Here is a 27,081-nt window from a genome sequence, read left to right as displayed (position 1 = left end):
GGGAAACATTTTCATCTGTGCTCTATGTTACACATACAGTACATTTGACAATAAAGTTTTATTCAATCCAATCTAATTCTTGTGAATATTCAAATTTGTACCAATTGGACAAACTTCATTCCATCTCTGAAGGGTCTCTCGAAATGGCTATAATCAAAATCAAGTCAAAATGGCTGACTTTCTGTTTGTTTTTTTTTTAACCTGGCAAATTAAGACCATACCCAATGACAACTACTCAAACCCTTTGTTATTTAGGTGGGATGGGTGAGAACCTAAAAAGGTATTGCATCGGGCTAATACTGGCCCTATTTTAAAGTATCGGATAATCGTAGAGGCTGCCAATACCAGCCACAGGTACTAAAGGCAGAGAAAAAAAAATCTGACATTGAGTAAGTCCTCCTTGGCAGTAGTTGGCACTACGCTGTGTCAGTTTCACACAATGGTCAATCATCGTCTCCCTAAAGAAGAAAGATCATTGTTCATAATTTTTTTTGTCATTGTTTTAAAGAAAAGTTCACGTATCAAAAGTACTAGATGTACCGGTGTTCAGTATCGGTGACTATTCAAAGAATAAATACACATATTGGTGTAAATCTGAATAAAAATGGGATTGAATCCCTTTTATTTCACATCACTAATTTGTCTAGTTTACATAGTTTGTATTCAGTAGCTTTTGGACAAAATCTGTAAGACAAGAATGCTTTTGAAATATTTTTTTTAAATTACAGTAAAATGGCTGCTTTAAACCAAAAGGGCAGACTTCCGATGTCTTTTCTTGCAAGGCGTCTTGACAATTTTTGGTGGGTCTACCCATGATAGACATCCTGACGAAATGTCCTATTGACAAGTGAAAGTGGCTTTGAGGGCAGAATTTTAAAAAGTGAGCATGACTTATAGTTATTTCCTTTTCCATCCAGCTCTTGCATCGGATGTCATTAGGTTGTATACCGACCGGTGTGAGCAAACGAGCACTCAGCTGCTGCCACGCCCGTGCTGCCTTCATGAAAAGAAATTCATGCGTGGTACACAGAAAGACGTGCTCGGCGTACTAATAGCGCCGTTCAGAGTGGCGTCACCGGCAGAGCACAGCGAGGTGCGCTGACGTCAGCCGACGAGCTCATTAGAACCTCTAGGTCACGTCTTGAAAGGCCGGTGTGGTGCTTCCCTTTCCGGGCAAGGAATGAGATGTTCATCTTCTAAAATGACCGGCCAATAATGGGTTTTACTGGAAGGTTTCTACCCGTCCTTTTTTTCCTGACACATTTATACAATGCTTGACAAATACAATCACTAAAAATATAATGACTAATTGTTATCCATGAATGTTAGATTTCAGAAAAGGAATTTAGTATTTATTTTCATTGAATACAAAAGAGATGATGGATATCGTCACAATTAAGAGAACAAGTGTACATGTAATCAAAATCACCAAATAAATAAATAAATAACACATTTGATAAGAATAAAAAATAATACTGTACATTTTATCCATCATGTATTTTTTATTTACATCATTATTGACTGCTGAAGAATTGTGGTTATTTTTCTTGCTGCTCTTTATTTGATCTGTTTTCATGTAATTTATATTTTGTGTCATTTTGAAATAATGGTTGAGGAATATCTTTGATTAATTAAAAACAGAATAATAAATATATACTCATATTTATTTATTTGTATTTTTCACATATTTTATATTTAATATATATTTAAGTCTATAATTATAATTGCGTCAATGATAATAAATACATTATTTGTATGCATTTTTATTTATGTAATCACTGTTTTAAAAGTGATTTTGTTGTTTTGCCCCAGTTTATCTGATCTGTTCATTGAATTAAAAAAAAAAAAACGTTGAAAATTTATGTAGTAGTTTATTGTTTTGTCAGAAATGTTTTTGGTCTGTTTTATTAGGTGATTAACTTTTGCATCCTCATTTTTTATTGAATAAAAATAATCAACAGTAAGACAATTCATTTAAAACCCCAATGAGGAAAACGCTTCAGAAAATGATGCATGGATAATATTTTCTCCTTGTCCTTCTGTCTTCCAGCCATTATTAACCCCAAGCAGACCAAAGACAACAAGAGCTTCAACTTTGATTACTCCTACTGGTCACACACTTCGGTAACCTCCCACAAGCACGCACCTCGATGCTGTGCATTGTTCATATTCACAAATATGTTTTCATTGCCACCGGCAGCCCGAGGATGTGAACTACGCATCTCAAATGCTCGTCTACAAAGACATCGGCGAGGAAATGCTGCTGCACGCCTTTGAGGGTTATAACGTCTGCATCTTTGCATACGGACAGACAGGCGCCGGCAAGTCGTACACTATGATGGGAAAGCAAGACGTCAAAGATCAACAGGGCATTATCCCGCTGGTACGCATGTGTAGTGATGACTCATCCAATAAACTGTTTCTCCATGACATCACATGTAGTTCCGGGTGGCATTTGACTTTGGCAGAGGATTTGATTTACAGTGTCCTCCTCGACCAGAGGTTCTTTCTGCTACTCGGAAGAACCCTGTGATCATTTTTTTTTACAAACATTATGAAAAGGTTAATTAGGAGGATGATTTTGTGATTGTGATGAAGTCCAGATGAATGTCATTTTCCCACTTGCAGCTGTGTGAAGATCTCTTTACCAAAATCAGCGACAACACAGACAACAGTATGTCCTACTCCGTGGAGGTAAGAGCCCACATTTTGTCCTTTTTCTCATCCTTTTGTTGGATGCACACAAAATTGTGGCGCGACCAAAGCAGAAACAAAGATGTCTTGACTATTTTCAGGCATTAAAAAAAAAGAAGAAAAATAACATACCAACAATAAGGCTGCTCCCAACAATTATTTTAATAATCAATTAATCTCTCAATCATTTTATCGATTAATCGATAAATGTTGATTATTTGATGAATTGAACAAAGTTTTTGTGTTTCAGTTCTGACTTGTTGCCTCTTGGTAGGTGAGCTACATGGAAATCTACTGCGAGCGTGTGCGTGACCTGCTCAACCCCAAGAACAAAGGCAACCTGCGGGTGCGAGAGCATCCACTGATGGGCCCCTATGTGGAGGACCTGTCCAAGTTGGCTGTCACCTCCTATAATGACATCCAGGATCTGATGGACTCTGGCAACAAAGCCAGGTAGGGCAGACGCAAACTTCAACTGCAGTAGCATCTTGATTGACAAGGGCTCTAACTTGAGTGTTTTTTAAGTTACGAGCAGTCGCTTGTTCGATTTACTTGCACTTCTGGGGCGGTAAAAAGAGTTGGGGGACCACTGCTATAAAGCATTCTGCAGACAAACTGAAGTGACTGCCTTTCTCCCGACAGGACGGTGGCTGCTACCAACATGAACGAGACCAGCAGTCGCTCACACGCCGTTTTTAACATCATTTTCACTCAGAAACGCCACGACGTCGACACCGACAACACCTCTGAGAAGGTAACACACACACACACAACGTTTTGTGGATGTAGCTCAACACAACGGCACAAGGAAAAAACTGGTGTGGCTGCCCAGAATATCATTGCACACTCCGTGGTGTCACCACATGTCAGAGTCATTGTCATAATATGAAGAGGCCTTTTTCTCATGTTTTCTTGACTGGAGTCTCCTCAACTCTGCGCTTTCAGGTGAGTAAAATCAGTTTGGTGGATTTGGCCGGCAGCGAGAGAGCTGATTCCACTGGAGCCAAAGGGACCAGGCTGAAGGTAGGACTTTTGTTTTTTCAAAAATGTCACACCTTTTAGACGAACACATTCTAATCATCATGTGACCTTATTTTTGCTGGGCCACAGGAAGGAGCCAACATCAACAAATCCCTAACCACACTGGGAAAAGTCATCTCCGCTTTGGCGGAAGTGGTGAGAGTTATTCTGAAATTCTTCTCATTGTACAAAATCGAAGCAGAACAAGAACTAGATCAAGTCCCAGCACTGAGACATGAAACAGTACAGGAGACAGAAACATAACAAGAATTAGAACACAATATTGAAAAAGAACCTCAACCACAATCAGAGCTACAACTATAACCAGAACTAGAGCCTGAACCATAACTAGGACAAGTACCAGGACCTGAACCAGTTCAAGAATAAGAGGCAGAAGTGGAAACATAACCAGAACTAAAGCCTGAATAAACCCCCCTGAGCAATAAAAATTGGACTAGAAAAAGGTTAAGTAGCTGGACTCAAAGAAGAAGTGGAAGCAGACCCACTCGAGGAACAGAACAAGAACAACGGCTAGAACTATTTCCAGAAGTAGAGCTAACAGTAGAGCTAACACCGTTCACCTTTATTCATGTGTGTTAATTATAATGATGTTCACACTGTGGTTCATTTCAGGACTCTGGACCAAACAAGGTATGCCAAATAAATTATTTTCATATAACTAACTAAACATAAGCTTCCTGGCGGAGGTAATAACCCAGCCTTCAATCACACGCAGAACAAAAAGAAGAAGAAAGTGGAAAGTTTCATTCCTTATCGCGATTCAGTTCTGACTTGGCTACTCCGAGAAAATCTTGGTAGGTATCAGCTAATCTCTATGAAGTGCCTTTTCTCATTTAAACTGTGCTAATGCTGCATGTTTCCACTTTGCATCAGGCGGGAATTCACGCACAGCTATGGTGGCTGCGCTGAGCCCGGCGGATATTAACTATGATGAGACACTCAGCACACTCAGGTAAAAACAGCGCGCCGACCTCTCTGCGTTTGCCACATAATATCCAATCCAAATGTATTGTAAAGCAATTTCAAAAGAGCAAAGTTAAAATCCTGGTCAACTTTTACACCGAGCCTTTTTGAATAACAGCATTATAAATACAAACCGATAGAAAGAACACCGGACCTAAAATTGAACCTTGGGGAACTCCATATCAAAGGGGAGCAGATGAATATAATTCAACCAGTTACATAAATGCTGTGTCTTCCCAGAAACTTACTTGTGGTAATGTATGTTCATGATGGCAGGTATGCCGACCGCGCCAAGCAAATCCGCTGCAACGCAGTCATCAATGAGGATCCTAACAACCGGCTGGTGCGTGAGCTAAAAGAGGAGGTGTCTCGCCTGAAAGACCTGCTTTTTGCCCAAGGCCTGGGTGACATCATCGAGAGTGAGTGCACATTTTTTGGAGCTTTTGGACATAAAAGTCCCTTTGAGATAGTGTTCCTGGTAGGACAGCATCATTGCAAAAATAATTAATGTTTAGTTAATATTAAAAACAAACATGGCTAAAAACGGCAATATGATGGTCGTAAGACAGTACAATTTGTAAATAAGAAGATCCAAAACAAGCGCACAAACTTATTGCTAACGTCATGTGAAACATAGATGGGCTAAAGAAAATTAGCACAAATGTTAAAAACCTTTAAACAACTGCTATTTTAACCCACAGCAGCATTACACACAAACAAAGCATACAACCATACTAACAGCAGCCATAGACCTTCTTTGTCTCTTGTTTTTGCTCTTAATTAAGCTGCATCTACATCCAATTACACCTCAATGCTGCCCGGCATGTTTTGGCACCGTGTGGTACTACAGCGTCGGTCTCCAACTCCAAAGTGGGACTTGCCTGTAAAACCCATAAAAATGACCTCTAAAAGTCATTCATGAGATGATACATAGTGAGGGGTCGCTGTAATGACGAATGATTTTAAAGTCAGCATCCTAATTGATGTTAATTGAAGAGCACTTTAACTTTAATCCCGGTTCTGTCATTAGCTAAAGAAGTCATTAGCCTGTGGTACTTGTCTTATTCTGTCTTTCCCTTTCTCTCTCCAAGCATTTCGAGGCTCTGCTGCTGAGATCGAGGGTTTGAAACGTGTGTTGTTGTTGGTTTCTCGCTCTTCTGCCAGCTTTGCATCACATTGAAATGTCAGCTTTATTTGCGCTTTGCCCTGCGTTACGTAATGACAAGCAATTTGCAAATGCTACAGTGCAGCAGAGATAATGCTCATGGTCTTCACAGAGTATTTAAACGTTCTTAAATAATTTGCTGCCAGCCATTTTCAAAGCACAGTTCCCCATATTATACGATCAGCTGGCAAACCAGTTCAGGGCGTACCTCCTCCTGCCTGAAGACGGCTGGGATAGACTCCAGCACATTAGCGGCCCTCGCAAGGATAAGTGCTGATTCCCCTCACATGGCTCTAGTCAAACGCTAGCGCCTCCACACTGAGATGACTCAGCTGACAATCGGGCTGTGCAATTAAAGCTAAAAAATAACAATGACAGAAAAAAAGTGCAGCGTTGAAATGAGATGCACTGTTAATCAGTCACAGAAATGGCCTCGCTGTATTATTTCATTTGTAATCCTCGCTTATCTGAAATGGCGTATGAGCGTAAAATACATTCAGCAGCTTGTTTATTTTTAACTTGATGGCCGCAGTGTTCCATCTTTTTCATTGTCGCTTGTTGGCTTGCTTGTCGCACGGCGAGAGCAATAATAACAGCAAAGGCCTCAGTTATCAATAACAGGTTTTTCTCTGTCTTTTGCTTTCCAGTGACTAACGCCATGACGGGCATGAGTCCTTCGCCGTCACTGTCAGCCCTTTCCAGCCGCGCTGGCTCCATCGCCAGCCTGCACGACCGCATCATGTTCAGCCCGGCGAATGAGGAGGCCATTGAACGCCTGAAGGTGAGTGTGGAGGCAAAATTAAAAACATCCAATTCAAATTTGTCCTGAATTTTAAAAATTCAGCCCCCAAAGTCAGTTTCCTCTTAGAAACATGAAACTTGGCAGGCATACATATCATGAGTAGACCCACCAAAAAGTCTCTAAGAGCCATTTTGAAAAGACGCAGGAAATCTCCCTGTTTGGGATGAAGTGGCCATTTTAAGGGTCATACGGTCCAATTAAGTTACCAATTTTTGAATCGCAAATGATAGATGATGCTAATTTATAGAACAGTTGAATTTTGGTCAGTGTGTGTGGGCCGAGCATGGCAGCAGAGTTTGGTGATTTGCCGTAGACCTTGATATTTTAATTACCTAGCAATTATGAAAATTCAGCGCCCAAACCTTTCCCTTTCTTTTGGTAGGCATGTCTATCATTAGTAGACCCACAAAAAAGTCTCAAGAAGCCAAAAGACACAGCATGCCAGCCCTTTTGCTTTGAAACGGTCATTTATCAAAGGCTACCTACCACAGGCAGAAATGAAGAAACGCTCCAATTCTACTCCTTTTTTAAAATTTGTTTATTTATTTATTTTTATTTTTATAAACATCAGGAAACTGAGAAAATCATCGCAGAGCTCAATGAGACATGGGAAGAGAAACTTCGTCGGACTGAAGCCATTCGAATGGAACGGTGACCTACAACTGCCCTCTCTCTGAGCATGGGATTGTTTTGTTACGTAGCAATTAGCATGTTGCAGCTAACTCAAACATTCTCTTCGTCCACAGAGAGGCCCTGCTGGCAGAAATGGGTGTGGCCATGCGCGAAGACGGCGGCACAGTTGGCGTTTTCTCCCCCAAGAAGGTAATAGGACATCCACTGAGTTGACTCCTCAAAGTACTTTGAAGCATTTGAAGAATAAACGGCCTCTTTATTCGCCCTCTAAGCCATCAGACAGCCACAGAAAGCCCCAGGCTGTGTTTATTGACACTGTCGGGCTGTTTTCCCCTAACGAGGTTTGTAGCGGAGAAGTGTGCGAGTGCTTTTGAGTCTGACCTTCATTAAGTTTGATCTCAAGAGCTCCCGAGACTGCCTGACGGTATTGAAGATAAAGAGAGATAAAACTTTATTTGCATGTTTTCTCTCGAGATTGCTTTGTGTGGGCTCTGTGTTATCAATAACATATGCAGTGTTTGCATAATGTTTATACTTCATAAAGGGATCAAAAAGAGACAGACAGAAATTGACTTGTACAGACGACAAGCTCATTTTATTGTTTTGTTTTTGTTTCCCCTCAGACGCCTCATCTGGTGAACCTGAATGAGGACCCGCTCATGTCCGAGTGCCTGCTCTACTACATCAAGGATGGAATCACCAGGTTAGATGCAGCCAGACTTATGTTGATGAGCTGCATGCTGCTTTACCAATCCTAAAAAACGTCAGTACTTTTGTTACTTTTTCATCAAACTAACTAAAATGAGCCATGAACTGACTGACTAACCAACTAACCAACCAAGAAACTGAACAACTCTGGCTAATCACATTTTTCAGTTCATTTTCACTGAGCACACCCAAGACCGTTTACCTCCAGGCTTGTTCAATCAAGATTTCACCCTAATCGTAACTGTCCGGCAGAATGAATTAACCAAGAAAATATTTTTCAGGGTGGGCCGTGTGGATGCCGCAAGCCGCCAGGACATCGTACTTAGCGGCCACTTCATTAAGGATGAGCACTGCACTTTCACCAGCTCCTCCGGACCACAGGGAGAAAGTGGGTGATCTTAGGTTAGATCCACACAGGCCTTGTTGTTGTTGTTTTACATTGTTGGGGTCTTTGTTGCCAAGTAGCCGTCGTCCTGGAGCCCTGCGAAGGAGCTGAGACCTACGTCAACGGCAAGAGAGTAACAGAGGCCACAGTCCTCAAATCAGGTCAGGAAAATGGAATCCGTTGCTATTGTTCTAAGAACATCGTTACATTAATATAGAAGTCATGATATCAATAAAATGGCAGTTTTTTTAATGACTAACCAACAACCATTGACTAACAAGCCATCTGACTAATCAACCAAGCAACTACCTAATGAGCCAAGCGACCGACAGACTGACTAAATAAACTGACTTCCTAATTGAGTGGCTAATCACTTAACCAAGCAACTGAGTAGCCAACCATTCACAAATGAACCCATTGACTAACTTACAAGCGAAACAACTACCTGATTAAGTGACCAACCAAGCGACCGACTGAATGACTAACTAACTTATAAGCTGACTAACCAAGCAACTAACTCAGTAACCAACCAGTGAAAGGCTCAACCAATCCATCACTAACTGACTAACTTAATAACTGACTGGTTGACCGGCATATTAGCCAACCAGCCAATGAACTAATCGACAGATTGGCTGCCTGTTTTGTTGGTCTCAATACTGTGTTTATAATCCCTATTTAGTAACATTGTATCGATTTGTAGACGCACGTATGTACTCTACGTTTGCCCTGATATGGTGCTACTGTCATGTTCAGGCAATCGTATCATTTTGGGCAAGAGCCACGTGTTCCGCTTCAACCACCCCGTGCAGGCGCGGGCTGAGAGGGAGAGGACCCCATGTGCCGAGACCCCCGCGGAGCCCGTGGATTGGGCCTTTGCCCAGAGAGAGCTTCTGGAGAAGCAAGGCATTGACATGAAGCAAGAAATGGAACAGAGGTAAACAAATTGAGGACTTATTCCGATTACGGTCTGAATGCTTAAGCTAACAGTGTTTGTGTTTAGGCTGCAAGAGTTGGAAGATCAATATCGCAAAGAAAGAGAGGAGGCCAACAACTTGCTGGAGCAACAACGACTGGTACGTGAGGATAAGCGGCTAACTTAAAACTACTCACAACTAGCTAATTGGCCACCCAACAAAGTAACTAACCAGCCATCTGACTAACTGACCCTTGGCTGAGAAAAAAAAAACAAGTCAACCGATTTTATGAAGGACCAATGAACCAAATAAATGACTGACTGATTGTCAAACCAACTAGCCAACTATCTCGAATTGTGAATGAAGTGTGTGGTCACATTATTTTCCAGGATTATGAGAGCAAGCTGGAGGCTCTTCAGAAGCAGGTGGATCTTTATTACCCAGAGGCTCCTGAGGAAGAGGAGGAACCAGAAGAAGAAGGTCGTAACGCATGGAGCAAATCATCGCTTGTATGTCGTGTGACTAAAAGCTGAACTATCATGTTCTTTACTGTCTCACAGTTCAGTGGAGCGAGCATGAAAGAGAGCTAGCCGAGAGGAGCTTTCGCAGGTGGCGGTGCTACCAGTTCACCTCACTACGGGACCTCCTTTGGGGCAACGCCATTTTCCTCAAGGAGGCCAATGCCATCAGTGTTGAGCTTAAGAAGAAGGCAAAAAACCACCCCCAAAAAACGTGTGGTCGTAACGTCCACATTGTTAGCTGCCATGATGCTAACAAGCCGTTTGTTTGTGCCCGACAGGTTCAGTTCCAGTTTGTGCTGTTGACCGACACCCTCTATTCGCCGCTCCCACCCGACCTGCTTCCGCCTGAGGCCGGAAAAGAGCGTGAGAGGCGAATCTTTCCGCAAACGATTGTGGCCGTGGAGGTGCAGGATCAGAAGAATGGAGCCACTCATTATTGGACACTGGAAAAACTCAGGTTCTCAGAGGATTGTAAAATTGTGGGAATTTTCAAAGTTGCAAACTTTCCTTTTGAAAGTTGAAGCTTTACTTTTTAATGGCGAAAGTACTGTAAAATCCTGTGAATAACACTTTTTTTCCCCCAAAAAAGATTCCGTAGGTTTTATGGTATTCATTTTTTGTCTTAGGAGCTGTCGCTTGGATCACTTTAAAACTGTTTTTTCTGCTTTGTATTGTGAGCGAAAATTTGATGTACAAGCACACTTTAAGATAAGATAAGATATCCTTTATTCGTCCCACACTGGGGAAATTTAGATACACTGAAGTGGCCAAAAAATCGAGCAATTAAGGAACTGTTAATGCCCTCGCAAGTCGGCAGACACCAGGTTTTGTTGTGACATATTTATGTATCTAGTTGTAATGACACCTTTCCATCCTCAAACACAGGCCAATAATATCGATTTGTTTGACATCTTTGGACGCATTATTTCAATCTAACAGCAACGACAAACACTTCACTTCAATCAAAATGCGACTTGATTCACTCCACTTATGATAAAATAGTATTGACTGGAAAAAAAATGTGTCCTTTTAGGCAAAGACTTGATCTCATGCGAGAGATGTACGACCGTGCTGCTGAGCTTCCTCCTACCATTGCCCTTGCCTCTTCAACGGGTACAAATCCCACCACAGATGACGGTGAAGGTGCCATGACGGGCGGCGATCCTTTTTACGACCGCTTCCCATGGTTCAGATTGGTGGGCAGGTACGCTATTAACCTGTGGTAAAAATTGGAGTCATTGACCATGCCCAACCTTTTTTTTTTTTTTTACACCCCTACGCCAATATCAAAGATCATCAAACATATTCTCGCCTGGTTGTTGTGCATCCCGTCTTGGTGTGGGTCCACTAACAGGCGCGGCCTATCCATATTCAGTGTGTACTTTCTCTCTACTAACCCGCTTCTCCCAGAAACCCTCTTTTCAACGCATGCATGAGCGAGCGCATGAGCGACCCCACTCCGTCCCCCACCCTCTCCGCCTCCGAGACCACCGACTCCCCTCAGCGGGAGGCTCGCGGCGGCGGCGAGGACGACGAGTCGGAGTATCTGGACGATGATATCTTTTTGGATGAGCCAAGTTCGGAGCTGGTGGGAGAGGAGGAGGAGGAGGATGATGAGGAGGAGGTGGAGGAGGAGCGAGAGCTGTGCCGAAGCTCCAGCGAAGGCCAGGATCCCTTTTACGACCGCTCGCCATTATTCAGTATAGTGGGAAGGTTGGTGAGGTTTACAGGGAGAGAGCGCGTGCTGATGGGCGAAACTAGCTCTTTCATGCTGAGAGGCGGGGACGCCTTTACAATGGCAGGACAAATGAATTTCGTTTTTTAGAACCGGCGGCACGGCAAGATTTTGCATAGATAAAAATAACCGCGATATCAAATAAGCTGGATATGAAGGATGTTGAATAAATGCTCAAGTGACCGTTAATGGATAACTAGTAGCAGTTGCATGTTTGGTCTTCTTATGTAACTTGTTCAAATACCTCCAATGCAAATATCCAATGCTGGAGTCGACATTTCTGGGCTTTTATTTTGATGACAATTTCCTGTCCTCAACCCCATGTTCATTGCTAACAGTTGCAACGCGCTAACTCTCTTGTTACATAACAGCCGGGATGGGATCATACCAAGCAATGTCGAAGCTCAATGACCTGCTTGTGTTGCGTCTTTTTGTCACGTCTTGACATCTTTAACCATGACACCCGAAGTTGACGTCTCAAGTTGAAAGAGCTGGTTTCGACCTCAGCCGTCTCTTTTTAGGCATGCCAGAGCACAAGTCTTTTCATTTTTCTTTGTTTAATGACTGTATTTTTTTTCCATGACCTCCTCGTGGCCTTGCCGAGGTGTCCTTTGATTTGATTGGTCGGCTGTGGCTGAGCCGTGTTTGTACCGCCCTTACCCCATATAATGGCGATGATGATTTTTGTGTCATTTGAATGCCGTCCCCCCCAAAAACATTGTTTAATTTTTTTTTTTTTGTCCTGAGCATGCCTTTCTTAACACCTCACCAATCTTGTCATAAGCCTGCCCCCCGCCGTCCCTCTATTTTAGCACCCTTAAATGTCTACCACCTCAAATTGGCACGTGGGGATGTGGTGCAGTCCGACCAAGTACCTTTTTTAAAAAATGTCATCTAAATTTAATGTATTTCTGTATGCTGTTTAGGAAAGAAATTCGTTTTATATGTGAAGAGCTGTCAAACACTCTCCCAATTATGCCAGGCTGCAATTATAATTTAAATCCTGTGCAGCTCCTGGAGGCGTTTTCTTCAGCCCAGCGATGTTTTAAGGAATCAATCATTTCTGTTTTATTTTGGTTTAAAAAAAAATATATATAATTATTCTATCAGAGTTGCTCTGCAATTTGGTGCACCCGATGGACGCACCACAGTTTGGTAATCCCTGACCTAATGCAAGACGAATAAAATACAAAATCTTAAAATATGAATAGTGAAAGCAGGAGTAAAGGGCAGCCATGGCCATCGCTCAAGAGCAGTCCCAGCTTGTGTTTGGTTGCTTCGCAGCTCAGTGTTCTTTGTATTGTGATTCGTCATCTTTTGCTACTTGACGTGATCATTTTGTCCTTCTCTTTCCATTTCTCATCCAGGTCATTTGTATACTTAAGCAACCTGCTCTACCCCGTTCCCCTGGTGCATCGTGTGGCCGTCGTAAGCGAGAAGGGCGACGTTAAGGGCTTCCTGCGTGTGGCAGTGCAGGCCATATCGCGTAAGGCTCACAGGATGGTTGGGGCAATGTAAAGGGAGTTGCGCACGATTGGCTCATAAATGGCAATCTTTCCAATCTCCAGCCGATGAGGAAGCACCCGACTACGGATCAGGGGTGCGACAGTCAGGCACTGCCAAAATCTCTTTTGAAGATCAACAATATGAAAAGGTGCGTAAACAATACGTTACAGTATATTGTTTGCATTAGAGAGTTAGCATAGCATGTCGCATAGAGTGAAATCTCGTTACGATTTCTTTGCCGTGTGATCTAGGGGAACGAGAGCAGTGAGAGTTGCCGCTGTATTTTTGTTTCGTTTCGTAGATTACTTTTTTTTTAATGTGCTGGAAAAAGCATGTCATATCAAGCACCCTTGAAGTTTAAACAAAACCTCAATGTAAAAGCGATTGGTACTCAACAATTTATTTTTCCCTCTTCAGTTTCAGTCTGAGTCTTGCCCAGTGGGCCTGTCACGCACTGGAATCTCCCAGGAGGAACTTCGCATTGTGGAGGGCGAGGGGCAGAGCGCAGAGACGGGGCCCTCGGCGGATGAGGTCAACAATAACACATGTGAGAATTATTGTTTTGCACATTGGAGTTCGAGGTAAGGTGGAATGAAAGCGGGTAAACAACTGATCCAGAGGGAACATGTATGATGGGAATTCAAATTCTCATTACACATGTAATGAGAATTGGACCAAGGACAGAACTCCGAGGGTCTCCATTAACGTGAAGCATCCTTGCTGTTGACAATTGTTTGTTTATTTTTGTGCTTTGATTGTAGCTGGCAGTAACGAAGACGACTTGGCAGCAAAGTCGGGACTGGATGGGCAAGTGGATGTGACGGTGGAGCATCTGAAGATCGGGAATGTTTTCACCTTTCGTGTGACCGTGCTGCAAGCATCCAACATTTCCGCTGAGTACGCTGACATCTTCTGCCAGTTCAAGTAAGACATCGCTCCACCCCAACACGCTTTGAACATTTCACAATCTTTTTTCCTATTTTCCAGAAAAAATATCAGTTTTCCCCATAAAATAATTCACCTTATGAGAAAAGATTTATTTAATTTCAAGAAAAGTCAGTTATGAGTAAGTGTTTTTTTTTCAAGGAAATATTTGAATATTTCTAGAAAAAAAACACATATTTTTCAGACTGTCCTCATCCTAAAAAATGATTTTTAAGATTTAAGAAAAACTCTGGAAAATTCTTATATTATTTATTCACACCTGAATTACTTATCCGCATGTCTTTTCTTGTGCACAGTTTCATCCACCGGCATGACGAAGCCTTCTCCACAGAACCCTTGAAGAACACGCCCCATGGACCGCCACTGGGCTTTTACCACGTGCAGAATGTAACAACTGAGGACGATGATAATGATGATCAAGTGTCGTACCTTGTTTTACTTCAGTAGCTTGCATTGTCGCTTTTGTTTCTTTTCAGATCGCCGTCGAAGTAACTAAATCTTTTGTGGACTACATCAGCACTCAACCGATTGTGTTTGAGGTGTTTGGACACTACCAGAAACAAAATTTTCTTCCTCTATGTAAAGATATCATCAGGTAGCACTTTTTATTATCTATCAGTCGTTTTATAAAATGTTAATAAATCCATCATAATTCTAGCATTGAAGCGTTTAAGCAAAGTGAAAAATATATTTTGGGCATATTTTGGTAAAATTGTTCCACACTGAACACGCAATTGCCTCTGTTTTGAGTAAGGGGCTGATGTTTGAGTTGAAACACATACAAGAGAAATATATTCTCAAAACCAAATGCTCAACCAAACTTTTCTAATTTTGCCTAATGAAAGTAGGCCCAGTAGGTTAAAGCTTGCATATAAAGTGAAACGCCATAGACACGCCAATGGAAATGATCAAAGATGGTAATAAGAAACGTTCAAACACTTTAGTGATAGAGTAACACCGTAACACTTTAATACTGCTTTAACATCTTCTTCCTTCTTCATAGTCCACTGCGGCCCTGCAGGAGACAGTTCCCCCGTGTGATGCCTTTGTCCAAACCAGGTAAAAAAAAGAAAAAAAAATGAAGCACAACACGAATTGTTTTGTAGATTTTGTCGTAATACTGCACCGTCGGACACGTGTCGGTCATGTTGCTGTCGTTGCCTGTGAGCAGCGGACTCGGAGCAGAACCAGGAGAAAGCACTGGAGCTGATCCGCTATTTGGTGCCCGACAAGCTCAACGGGGCACTGGTGGACTCTCTGTCAGGCCACGCCCTCTCTGCCGCGGGCCTCGCCGCTTCCTTCCTAATGGAAGCGAACGAGCCTGCGTGGGTCGTCGTGCCCCCCTCCATTTGTTCCGTTGTTAAAGCGCAGATGCCCGGTTGGTTCACGATGATCCCAGACAATCCTGACACAAGGCCTTTTTTTAATGTCACTCACTTTGTCGACTGTTAAGAATGGGGCCCCACCGATAAGGATTTTTTTGAGGCTCAGCCTGTTTACAATATTTAGAAAAATTGAATTCTGATAACTGATTACCGGTAATTGACTGATGAGTTTTTTTTTAAAAGTCCTTAGTTTTTACAGGAAGAATATTTGACGGATTAACAAAACTCTATTCTTTCTTTAATCTTTGTTTAAACTTTGTCTTAGGTTGAAATGTGGAAAAAAAAAAGAATCGTTCAAAATTTGGTGAATTTTTTTGCAGATTTTAAAAGAGCTAATATCGACTGATATTGGAAAATTTGTTTTTTTCCCCAAGAAATAACTCAACATTTTTAGAGGAAAAGTGGCACCTACTACCCCTCCTAAAAATAAATAAATATCATGAATTTTGTTGTCAAGAAATAGGTCCCCCCAAAAAAGTTGACAATTCCGAGAAATGCAGACTTTCTTTTTTTACATTTTTAAAATCAACACTATTTCAAGATCTTTAAATTTTTTTATATAGATGTTTTTTACATGACTTTTTTGTCTTTGTAACACCTACTGTATGTGAATTTTCACTTGAATCAGGTTATGTAAGTCCAACCTTTTTTTTTTTTTTTTGCTTCATCAATCAAACTCTACCGCCTATCAAACCGCCTCTAAACAGACATTATAAATAGTTACACCTCAGCTCTAAATATCCATTTTCATTTGAAAGAAACAGCGACAGATGAGTGAAGTGACATGAAAACTTTGTTTGATGTGTCAGGACCGGTCAGTTGAATTCTCACTTTTTGGGGTGTCGCGTGTGTTTACTCTTCCCTGCTCTTCCTTCCTCTGGACCACACGGACTTTGTTCATTGGCTCATAACTTACATTGAAGATCTTTATTTGCGGTCATATACGATGAATTCCACAGCATAGGATACACCTCACACAGTGTGACACGTTTTCGTACTACTGCAAACTGCAAACACAATAAGATGTAGTGTTCAATTGATACCTTCTTTGACAATGGCAATCACTAGTGATTATTCAGGTGTACCTAATGATGTGCCTGTCCAGTGAAGGTTTGCTTTTCTGAGTCCTCTGTTTTCATTTTCACAGACCAAATCCTAGTGTTTTGAGTGTCCTGGTGTCAGAAATATTACAAGCAAAAAAAAAAAAAAGTATAATACTATTAGCTTATAAGGCACGTTTCATTTGAAAGAAAAATGTCAAGTGCTGCACAGATAAGGATAAAGTCATAATTGTGTTATGAGAATAAAGTGCAAATGTTATTTTCTCTTCATCCCTCCATAATACCTTTCCTGTCTTCTTCCCTCTCATTCTCCCACATAGCACAAGCTGGCACTACTTCCTATCTAGCCCATTCAACTTCCTGTCTAATCGGCTCTGTTTCCTGTTTAGTGCCGGCCACCAAGCTGACTGCGATGGCGCGCCCGCAGGTAGGACCGTGCCACTGCAAGTACGACCTGATGGTTTTCTTTGAGATCTGTGAGCTGGAAGCCAATGGAGAGTAAGTAGCGTATATCCTGCTAGGGTCTTTTCAAAATCGATTAAGTGACTGTGTTTTTATTTTTTTGGTTTGTTTGTTTTCCAGCTACCTTCCTGCTGTGGTGGACCACAGAGGAGGAATGCCTTGTCACGGCACCTTCCTCCTGCACCAGGTCAGTCCCTTTTGTTAAATCCACCAAAATGTTCCAAGCACTGCTTCACACTTTTATGTTGAATAAGTTTTGTTATTTTGTAACCTAAGTTGTAATCTTATACAAACAAAAAATGTGTCTTTGTTATGCAGGGCCTCCAGAGGAGAATCACCGTCACCATCGTTCACGAGTCTGGCGGCGACATCGATTGGAGGGACGTGCGTGAGCTTGTTGTCGGTATGTTGTGGCTAGATCGTACATTTGTGCGTTCATCTTTTTGTATCATCTCATCGTTGCACTCGTTTTTACACTAGGACGTCTCCGCAACACTCTGGAATCTGACGAGAGCATCGTGGACCCCAACATTCTGTCCCTTAACATCTTGTCCGCCGGCTACGTCAGGCCCTTGCACGATGACAGGTATACTTGACCAACTAGGCCAAAGGGCATACTAGTGCATGGACCTGAAGCTTGATTTGAAGGCTATTTAATAAATGCTCACAAGGCTTTTCATACAAGCATACGACAACTTGACGATGCATGTTCAACTGAGAGGAGCTGCTATGCAAAATGGTCGCCGCGACTTGCTAGCTGTGCGAGCTTCCGATGTTTGTCATTTCACTTTTTGTCGTGGCACGCCTGTCGTCCCGTTCCGTTGTCATGCATCATATCAACTAACCGAAGAATTAACCTGCTTGATGCAGACTTCAATAGCCAAGCGCTCATTTTGTTTCTTTATTCTTTTATTATTATTTTTTTAATGTCACTAGTTTTGTAGTTACTTTATTGTTACGTAGGCACAAGGTCACACGGGAGGGGTGGAGGGGAACGGAACATTTTGTAAATACTGTAAAGGTGTAATGTTCTGAGAAGTTAAAAGAGTTGATTTTTTTGTTTCGAAAAAATGCGGTTGTGTAATTTTTTTAAATCGAAAAAGAAAATCGAAAAATTTTACCTGATCATAAATATTTTTTTTATCATAAATTTCTAAAGTTTTGAAATAGAAAAATACATGTTTTTTGAACAGACAAAAAGTAATTTTTAAAATAATTTTGATCAGAAATAAAGTCAAATTTTATAGAAAAAGTCAACATTTTTGAGAGAATTAATCATGTTTTTTTTTCTATAGAAAAGCTCATATTGAGTCACTAATATATTATCGGGGAAAGAATATTCCATTATCTATATATACATTTTGAAATTATTTTTGAAAATCATGAACTTCCCAGTAAATTGATAGAAACTAAAAAATAAGTTGTTTCAAGAGCCTTAATGGCTTTTATGGAACAAAGCGATAATTTTTCAGTGAGGAAAAAAAAATCATGAAACGGAAACATTATCTACACTAAATTTGGCCTTGCTAACATTGTCTGAGGCATTGCATATTTTTGTCATTATCATTTTTACGATAGAAATCACACAACCGTGTCATTTGTTTCTAGAAAGGCGCCCACAAATAAAATGTATTATTATTATTATTATTATTATTTGATGTGATTCCTTCCCTGGAAGTAACACAACTGCAGCACATTCACATTTCCTCTGTTGCGTAATAGCAGTTTTTCTGATCATGCCTCGAGCCCAGCAAGCTACTCTTAACATTTATTACCCCCAAAATGTCAGTGAATGTTATATTTGACTTCCATGTTACATGCAAGACTGTGAAAAGTGTTTACATTGTGTCGAGCATATTGAACAATTCAAGCTCATTTCAAGTTATGATTTTTGGTAGTAGGGACATTTTGTTGATTTGCCAAGCTATCTGCGAGCCTGGCCTGCACCGGCTGCCGTTAAGTAACCTGTCTTCGGTCTTTTGCGTTGCTGCGCATTGAGAAACTAACTTGGAATACTTGAATGGCTGCTAACAATTTTTTCCCTCCAGGCCACTAATGGAATGTTTTTTTTGTTTTGTTTTGCTTTTTGCAGACAGTTTCTTGATTCAGACATGCCTAGGTATATTTTATTTTATTTGTCAATTATGAACAGTGAACCCTCGTTTATTGCAGGTGATAATGTTCAAAATAAGGTGCGAAAGATGACCCGCGATATAACGTTGGTTCACTGTATCATATTTTGTGCCTTCATCCTTTCACGTGTGTCTTCACGGCCATTTCTTCATCAGCTCCACGTGTCGCTGTTTGTTCTTTGTTCTCTTCATACTTTGAATGATGTATGTCTGCATGGCCCGGCTTCGCAAGTGGGGATCGGGGTGGGAGGGGGTTTTCCCGTGTAAATGTGACCCAGCAGTTTTCAGCCCCCACAAAATACATGCAATCTCAATGAGACAAAAATTTGGTTTGAAATTTCATAACCCTTAAACCGTATTTTCTACAAACAATGTTTGTACTTAATTTTCACTGTTGGTGAACTTTGTCCTGTTCATCTGTGAAGTGGGTGTAGAGCACAATTGCGCATGCACAAGTCAATAATCTATGGCAGGGGTCCCCAAACTTTTTCCTGTGAGGGCCACATAACTTTTCCCTTCTCTGATGGGGGTCCGGTGTCCGTTTGTAACAGAAAATGTGTGACGATCGTAGGGGAGCTTAACAAATTTATTGTTTTCCAGAAAGCCACACATAACCAAATAACCCTTTCCGGGTTCTTTACAGAAAAAAGTCAGGAAACAAATAATAACACTATTAATGAAATAAATAATAACTACCGGGTAAATAACTCTCTCTGGGTTCTTCATAGAAAAAAAAGCCATGGAACATTAAATTTCTGTTCTTAACAGATAAAAGTTCAGCTCAGTTGTCAGAGAAGAATCTCTCTGACACATATGAGGAGTCTCCTAAAGTTCTTGTGTTCCTTCCTTATAATCCTTTTGTAGGTTCAAGTAGGCCTGTAGACACCGCTGTTTGCAGTTAGGGTTTTTTTGGGGCGTTTTTAACACAGTGACGGGTCATTTTGACCCGAGGACAACAGGAGGGTTAGAGGGCCGGGCCAAATGTGCTGACGGGCCGTATCCAGCCCGCGGGCCGTAGTTTGGGGACCCCTGGCATGATGGGTGGGGGAGATTAAAAAAAAAAAAATATATGTGTGTGTATATATATACATATATATATACAGTATATATATGAATCACTTCTGGGACTAGTAGCGTATGCAGCCCACTTCCTGTCTCTCAACCTCTCTCACTCTTCCTCTTCCTCTGTCATCTCTTCTTCCTCACAGCATCTCCCGTCGGGGACTTGATCCGAGGTATTGATGCTCTGCCTCACTCGTCTATGGAAAGCCTTCATCATTTGGATCCGTGTACTAGTACATTCTTTGTTATCACTCGTTGCGCAGCTAGTGTACATGTTACCGGGGAGGGAAAACTGTTCTACTAGTTAACATCTAGTGCTTTGCGCGTCGTACTCATAGCAGGCAGACGTCAACTAGTGCAGAGTTTTGCCTCACTCGTAACTAGTTGTTCTAAAATGCCAAAATTGTGCTGTACTAGTGAAGACAATATTTCCACAGTACCTTGCATACTAGTAAATAGACCTTAAGATCGCTATTAAGGATATTGAATAAATGGTCAGCTTGGTTTCTTCAAGTTGTTTCTCCAAAATTCTTGATATTTACTTGTGAGGAGAAACTGTGCTTAATAGTACTACTCCTGGCATTATAAAATTCCTGCTGTATACATCTAGGCCTTACCTAGTCGTAATAGTCGCATACAGGTGTCAAATTGCAGTACTACTGGCGAGTAGATGTCAAGTAGCACGTTGAAGTGTTACGAGTGCAGCACACTTATTTGTTCGTAAGGTTTCATTGCATGCTAGGAGGCCAAAAGTGGCGCTAGTCATGGATAAAAATATGCCGAGTAATGTCATACACGTTCAGTCGACTTGTCTGCCTATGCCGTTCTATTAGTGCATAGAGTTGTCTTTCGAGTGAGGAAAAAGAGCGTACTAGTACACGGACCTTAAGTTGAATCTGGAAAAATTGCTCAAACGGCTTTCCGTGCGCATATTCTTCATCGATGCTTCATCTCAGCCAAGCATGCTATCATCGTTTCTTCACCACTCGCACCAACTTACCGGTAGCACCTGTGCACCTCTCGTATTGATTGTTTGTCCGTGTGTGCCTCTGTGGCGGCGGCTGGTTGCCCCCAGGACGTTCTACCGCTTCGAGGCGGCGTGGGACAGCTCCATGCACAACTCTCTGCTCCTCAACCGAGTCACGCCCCACGGCGAGAAGATCTACATGACGCTCTCGGCGTACTTAGAGGTGACCCTTGAGGAACAGTCGTGTGGATGATGAACGCGGATGTTGACAGGATCGCATCATCATGTCGGTGTCTTCCAGCTGGAGAAATGCACGCAGCCGGCGGTGGTGACCAAAGACGTGTGCATGGTCTTCTACTCTCGCGACGCCAAACTATCCGCCTCGCGCTCCATTCGCAATCTTTTCGGCACCGGGAGCCTGAGAGTGGCTGATGGGTGAGTTTTACTCAAACTCTTCGCTCAAACCGAAAAGAATTTACCCACACACACACTAACAAAAAACACAGGAAAAACTCTCTCACTTACCAAAAACTCTCTTACCTGCAAACCAAATACCTCTCATGCACAGTAAGCCTGTCACGTTGTTAAAAACACTCACATTTTACCGAGAGAGTCAGAAATTGTGTGAAAGATTGCTCAAAACTGAAAACCCTCTCCCTTGAGAGTCAAATTGAGGTAGCAAATAGAAGCTACCTGTAATCTCAAACAGTCACAAAAAAACTCTCACCCACCAAAAATCTCACACACAAACATAACTCTGACACACGCCTCTTTGACACAAAAACTCCCCCCAAAATAGCTTACACCCACGTAAAATCCACTCTCACCCCCACACCAAAACCTCACTGAACACAAAAAACATTTCATCACACATATACAAGCTCTCGCTCTGTCTTCCCACAGACGCACACTAAAACACCTCTCACACATATGTGTGCTCCTCTTCACATCAAACCCTCTTAATAAAACAAAAATAATAAAACTTGAACTAATTAAATGAAAAAGCAATAATGTGAAACATTTTTTGCCAGATTCGGATTGTGTGAAAATCAGGTGAAACGTAAAAATGGAAGCATTCGCAATTTTTGTTGTTGTTGTTGTAAATGTTATTTTGGACGTCTCACATCTTCATCATCTTCTCCTTCCGCCACAAGAAATCGTGTGACGGGCGTGTACGAGTTGAGCCTGTGCAACCTGGCGGATGCGGGAAGTCCGGGCATGCAGCGGCGCAGGCGGCGAGTGCTCGACACGTCAGTAGCGTACGTCCGCGGCGAAGAGAACCTGGCCGGGTGGAGGCCTCGCAGCGACAGCCTCATCCTAGAGCACCAGTGGGAGCTCGACAAGCTCAGCTTGCTTCAGGATGTGAGCGACCTCATCTTGTTTTTGGGTCACGTCGCCACCGAAGGGGACCAGTGAGGGCCAAATGTAAGAAATCTCATTTTTTGTTTGTTTTGGCCCTCAGGTGGAGAAGACCAAACATTTCCTGTTGCTGCGGGAGAAGCTTGAGTCCACCCTACTGCTGGCGGGTCGGGGGGCTCAGCAGCCAGCGGAGGAGGATCCCGAAGACCCGGAAGTCTGCACGGCATCAGACATCACCACCGACAGGCAACGGGAGCTCGCCACCAAGGTTGACTGCATTCCCACTTCTCTGAATGTATAAAATGCAGAGAATGCGGTGAAATTGACCCCACCCGCACACTTAAAACACATTCATTGAAGCATACACAAACTTATCAGTGTACACTTTTTGAAGTGAAAACAATGCTGAAAATAAAAAAAAATACATGCTGTCATTAGAAATTTCAATACTGACCGACATGCAACATTTTGCAATCGTTTATAAACTTACAAAACCAATCGTGCGTTTTTGTCCACACAGTGTCTGCGGCTGCTCACTCACTCTTTCGACAGAGAGTACACTCACGTTTGCGTCAGCGCCAGTGAAAGCAAGGTACTTCCTGTTCTTTCTTTGACGATAACCCAAACGCAACAAAACTAATCGTTGTCTCAGATCTCGCAGATGTCTGTCACCACGCTGAGAGACTCGGCCTCCATCTCCACCCTCAACACCATCACGCCCTCGTCCACCTGCCCTTCCCTGGTGGAGGGTTGCTACGGCAACACAGATCTCAGGTCAATCCTAAATATGTCACTTTTTGTTGTAAATTAGCACTTATTCGTGGATCATACCATGAAGTTGAAAACAATAAATATGATGGAATTATATTTTTTAAATAAATAAATACAATTTTGTAGACCTCCTGCTCCTCGCTCCCGTGCCGTCAGTCCGAGTCCCGACGCGCAGCCGGATGCCGATGCCAAAAAGTGCGCGAGCGCAAGCTCAGAAGGGAAACCTCGCATCCGTAGATTCGTTCCCGATATCCAAGAGATCCGAGTCAGGTGAGTTGCCGGATCGAAGAAAACATAATGCGTGTGGAAGTCTACAAACCAAACAATGAGCTCATAGCTGACACAAACATACCTAGATAGAGGTAATAACAGTGTTCCCTCCTCGCAGCCCCATTGTGTCCAAAAAGGGTTACCTGCACTTCCTGGAGCCGCACACCAACGGCTGGGTGAAGCGCTACGTGGTGGTGCGCCGGCCGTACGTCTACATCTACAACACGGAGCGTGATGCCATAGAACGAGCCATTCTCAACCTGTCCTCGGCGCAGGTGGAGTACAGCGAAGACCAGCAGGCCATGCTCAAGGTGCAACCCGTTGTCTTCCTATTGATTAGTGATAGACACCCAGCCAGCTTCTAACTGTTTCTTTTTTTTTCTCTCCGATAGACCCCCAACACGTTTGCCGTGTGCACGGAGCACCGTGGAATATTGCTTCAAGCCACAAGTGACAAAGATATGCACGACTGGCTCTATGCCTTCAATCCTCTCCTGGCAGGGACTATTAGGTATTGCGTTGAATGCTAACGTTTGGTGTGCTAACAAACAGCAAGATAGCAGTATCAGTTGAGAAAGCCCTGATTAATAAAGATTTTTACATCCCAGCCCTATAATTACAATAACAAACAGTTGATCAAATGGTAAAATGAGAGCTAAATATCATAATATGGTTGCTAAAAATTCAGACGTACAGCGAGATATCAACTTAATTTGAAAAATGACAGTTGATCAAGGGCTGGCATTTTAGCTAAATATGCTAACATGTTTGCTAATAATGCTAACATTCGGACATTCAGCAAGATATCAATCCAAATAGAGAAAGATCCACAAGGTTCTCTCTTTAGTTGGTAACTATTACAAATGGGGATTATTAAAATGCTTACATTCCAGACAAAATGCTAACATGCTAGTTGGCACGTTAGCTACAAAATAACCAGAGTAGACAAAGCGCTAAAGCAAATGAATAAGGATCTTGTGTCCCTCTTTGTCATTGGGACTATTACAAATGACGATTAAGAAAATGGTAACATTGTAGATATGATGCTAACGCGCTAGTAGTCGTCATGCTAACATTCAGAAACATAGTACCTTAACTGGACAAAGTGCTAAGGCCTTACAACCCATCCTGTAGTCGGGTCAATTAAAAGATGATTGAGATAAAAGAATGCTCGCATGCGAGATGAAATGCTAACGTGCTATTTGGCCTCTGCCCCTCAGATCCAAGTTGTCCAGAAGACGAGTGGGACAGATGAGGATGTAATGGAAAAGACTTGAGATGTATATAGACTACCGACCCCTCTCCCTTTCCACCTCGCCGGCGCCATCTTCCTTCCCCCAGTTAGCGTTACTCTATGCCATCTTGTGTCAGGATTTTTCTAATCAGTCCGGTAATCAGATTCCAAACTTGTGTGGTGATGTCATGTAGTCGTGTCAGTGGCGCATCCGATCTTATACATACAACACATTACCTACTGTACGTGTGTGCATACGCATGTGCGTGGACATGCAGCAAGAAAGAAAATCTGAGTTTGGGCAAAAGTATTGGGACATTGGCCAAGTCAAAACTGGAACTGGGACAAAAAGTACTAAGAAACCCAAGAAAGAAGACAATTTGAGGTTTGCAAAAGTATTGGGGTTTGAACAAAGGTATGGTGATGACCATGAAGTACAGTCACAAAAATTATTGGGATACCCAGGTTAGAAAAATTGGCAAATGTATTGGGATATCTGCCAGATGCGTAAGTTAAAGCAGTTTGGACAGAAGCACTGGGACACCAATAGAAATGAAAACTGTTTGAAAATGTTGACAAAATATTGCAACATTAGCAAAAGTGTGTTGGAATTTGTCTTGGTTTGGCAATTTTTTTGTTTTCCATCTAACCAAATTTTTATGAACTGAAAATGACCTTCCTCCAACACATAACGATGAACAAGTATGTCCTAATACTTTTGTCTCTCTAAAAATGCACCTCTTGAACAGCTATCTTTTTTTGTTGTTGTTGTCATTTCTCCGACAAAGTTTCTCACACGCTGCCTTCCATGTTTGCACATCTGCACTCGCGTAACACAACAGCGACGCCACGTTCATCCTCACATTTTGAAACTTCCGCTATCGCTTTATTTATTTTTGTATTTATTTCCATGTGCATGTATGTATTCATGGACACAGACGTTTACAGTGTATTTGTAAAGTGGTGCAATGTGTGCACACGGCACTTTGTAAGACGCTCCCTCCCACGATGTTGTTTTGAAAAGAAGAACGCAAACACACTTTACTTGAATGAATCCCCTCCACTCCTTTAAGTTGTCAGGCCAGTAGGAAGTAATATGACACCCTAAATAGATATACTCTATAAAGTGCATATAGATGACATCGTGCCTCACGGTTGCGTTCTATCGGACAACCTTCACGCTGCTATTTGTGCTCTTCATCCCGAAATCATCATTATTATGTATTATCATCTACACAATGTCTCCACTTTAACCCTTTCAGGGACAGCGGTTACGACAGTGGACAGTTTATCATGTTATCAGGTTAAAGGTTATCATGATTGGTGCATGTAACAGGTTCTGCTGTACTTTACTTCGCTGACACAAGTGATCCCAGCCTAATTCAAACCTGAAATGTAAGATTTTTTTTTCTATTTTTCACTTCCCGGGTGATGTGAGTTGTGCGTCAGGTCAGCCAACCTGAGTGCACGCTTACAAAAAAAGAAATCCTTTTCATTCTCACAAAATTGTCTCAGAATTTTTACACAAAATGCGTGTCACATAGGCTCCAACCAAAGTTGTTGTAGTCATTCAACACTGAATGTACAAACCACATTTTTAAACTCCTACCACTCCTTAAGTGCTTGTGTGTGCGTGTGCTCCCATTTGACCTCACGCACTTCAAGACGTGTACTACTGTGTGTTGATGTGTGTGCGGCACCACTGTTGTTTATTAAAACACGCGACCCTTGACCGTCATTTTCTATCACCTTCGGCTTTGAATGGGAAAAGGCCATTTTTGTGCTTCCACATTTCTTTTTTCCCGCTTTCTCGAAAAAACAACGACATCGCATTGTATATAATGAACATGATTGCTGTGAACGGTGTGTATCAAACATTAGGGGGCCGAGCTCTTACTGTCAATGGGCTATTGGAATTCATTCAGTGTCTTTTTTCCGAGTGTCGGAGTAAAGCGTCCAAATATTTGTGCGTGTGTGTTTGCACCGAAACACATCATATATGGAATAAAAATAAAATGACAATGATGCAACATGTCGATGGTGTCGGTTATTTTTAGACACGGAACAGCTGTGTGTGTTTCTTGGTGATATGAAAGTTAAAGGGCGTCTTGAGAAGACAATAGTGATTCTCACTACTGTGCGAAGTACATTTCGGTTCTTTGAGAACAATCCATTTGTTTGACTTTTAGGAATTTAAACTTATTGGGATATGATTTGATTTAATTAAAAACTACTGATATAAATACCAGTACAGTAGTGGTACAGTACCTCTACTATTACATGTACTAAGTTTATTTTATTGATCAAACCCGGAAATAAAGTACAGTATTTCATTTATGTAAGTTGCCAGATTCAGACATTAACGC

The 27,081-nt window shown here is 42.0% G+C and overlaps 1 protein-coding gene across 11 annotated transcripts in view; it reads left to right on the top strand.

Moving 5' to 3' along the window:
- Positions 1-26,745, top strand: part of kif1aa (kinesin family member 1Aa) — a 28,356-nt gene extending 1,611 nt beyond the window's left edge. The window contains exons 2-49 of one of the 11 annotated variants that reach the window (XM_052072974.1): positions 2,051-2,124; positions 2,201-2,383; positions 2,629-2,694; positions 2,969-3,147; positions 3,337-3,448; positions 3,640-3,717; positions 3,805-3,870; positions 4,348-4,365; positions 4,451-4,529; positions 4,609-4,687; positions 4,975-5,117; positions 5,790-5,828; positions 6,511-6,644; positions 7,237-7,316; positions 7,412-7,487; positions 7,922-8,001; positions 8,288-8,394; positions 8,472-8,552; positions 9,145-9,325; positions 9,392-9,464; positions 9,695-9,785; positions 9,866-10,014; positions 10,105-10,283; positions 10,860-11,030; positions 11,237-11,539; positions 12,929-13,047; positions 13,130-13,215; positions 13,485-13,614; positions 13,829-13,991; positions 14,309-14,399; positions 14,489-14,607; positions 15,016-15,071; positions 16,848-16,956; positions 17,041-17,107; positions 17,239-17,323; positions 17,401-17,506; positions 19,013-19,039; positions 20,261-20,287; positions 21,190-21,304; positions 21,383-21,516; positions 22,236-22,443; positions 22,544-22,708; positions 22,961-23,032; positions 23,093-23,214; positions 23,338-23,481; positions 23,600-23,792; positions 23,874-23,992; positions 24,702-26,745. In XM_052072974.1, the coding sequence (XP_051928934.1) occupies positions 2,051-2,124; positions 2,201-2,383; positions 2,629-2,694; positions 2,969-3,147; positions 3,337-3,448; positions 3,640-3,717; positions 3,805-3,870; positions 4,348-4,365; positions 4,451-4,529; positions 4,609-4,687; positions 4,975-5,117; positions 5,790-5,828; positions 6,511-6,644; positions 7,237-7,316; positions 7,412-7,487; positions 7,922-8,001; positions 8,288-8,394; positions 8,472-8,552; positions 9,145-9,325; positions 9,392-9,464; positions 9,695-9,785; positions 9,866-10,014; positions 10,105-10,283; positions 10,860-11,030; positions 11,237-11,539; positions 12,929-13,047; positions 13,130-13,215; positions 13,485-13,614; positions 13,829-13,991; positions 14,309-14,399; positions 14,489-14,607; positions 15,016-15,071; positions 16,848-16,956; positions 17,041-17,107; positions 17,239-17,323; positions 17,401-17,506; positions 19,013-19,039; positions 20,261-20,287; positions 21,190-21,304; positions 21,383-21,516; positions 22,236-22,443; positions 22,544-22,708; positions 22,961-23,032; positions 23,093-23,214; positions 23,338-23,481; positions 23,600-23,792; positions 23,874-23,992; positions 24,702-24,744 (5,321 nt within the window). In that variant the 3' untranslated portion in view covers positions 24,745-26,745. Of the gene's footprint in view, positions 1-2,050; positions 2,125-2,200; positions 2,384-2,628; positions 2,695-2,968; positions 3,148-3,336; positions 3,449-3,639; positions 3,718-3,804; positions 3,871-4,347; positions 4,366-4,450; positions 4,530-4,608; positions 4,688-4,974; positions 5,118-5,789; positions 5,829-6,510; positions 6,645-7,236; positions 7,317-7,411; positions 7,488-7,921; positions 8,002-8,287; positions 8,395-8,468; positions 8,553-9,144; positions 9,326-9,391; positions 9,465-9,694; positions 9,786-9,865; positions 10,015-10,104; positions 10,284-10,859; positions 11,031-11,236; positions 11,540-12,928; positions 13,048-13,129; positions 13,216-13,484; positions 13,615-13,828; positions 13,992-14,308; positions 14,400-14,488; positions 14,608-15,015; positions 15,072-16,847; positions 16,957-17,040; positions 17,108-17,238; positions 17,324-17,400; positions 17,507-19,012; positions 19,040-20,260; positions 20,288-21,189; positions 21,305-21,382; positions 21,517-22,235; positions 22,444-22,543; positions 22,709-22,960; positions 23,033-23,092; positions 23,215-23,337; positions 23,482-23,599; positions 23,793-23,873; positions 23,993-24,701 lie in introns of all 11 variants that reach the window. The other 10 variants (XM_052072973.1, XM_052072976.1, XM_052072975.1 and 7 more) reach the window with 10 other exon arrangements.
- Positions 26,746-27,081: the final 336 nt, after the last annotated feature.

This window comes from Hippocampus zosterae, chromosome 8, assembly GCF_025434085.1.
Source record: "Hippocampus zosterae strain Florida chromosome 8, ASM2543408v3, whole genome shotgun sequence".
NCBI lineage: Eukaryota > Metazoa > Chordata > Actinopteri > Syngnathiformes > Syngnathidae > Hippocampus > Hippocampus zosterae.
This window is presented reverse-complemented; position numbering and strand designations above follow the sequence as displayed.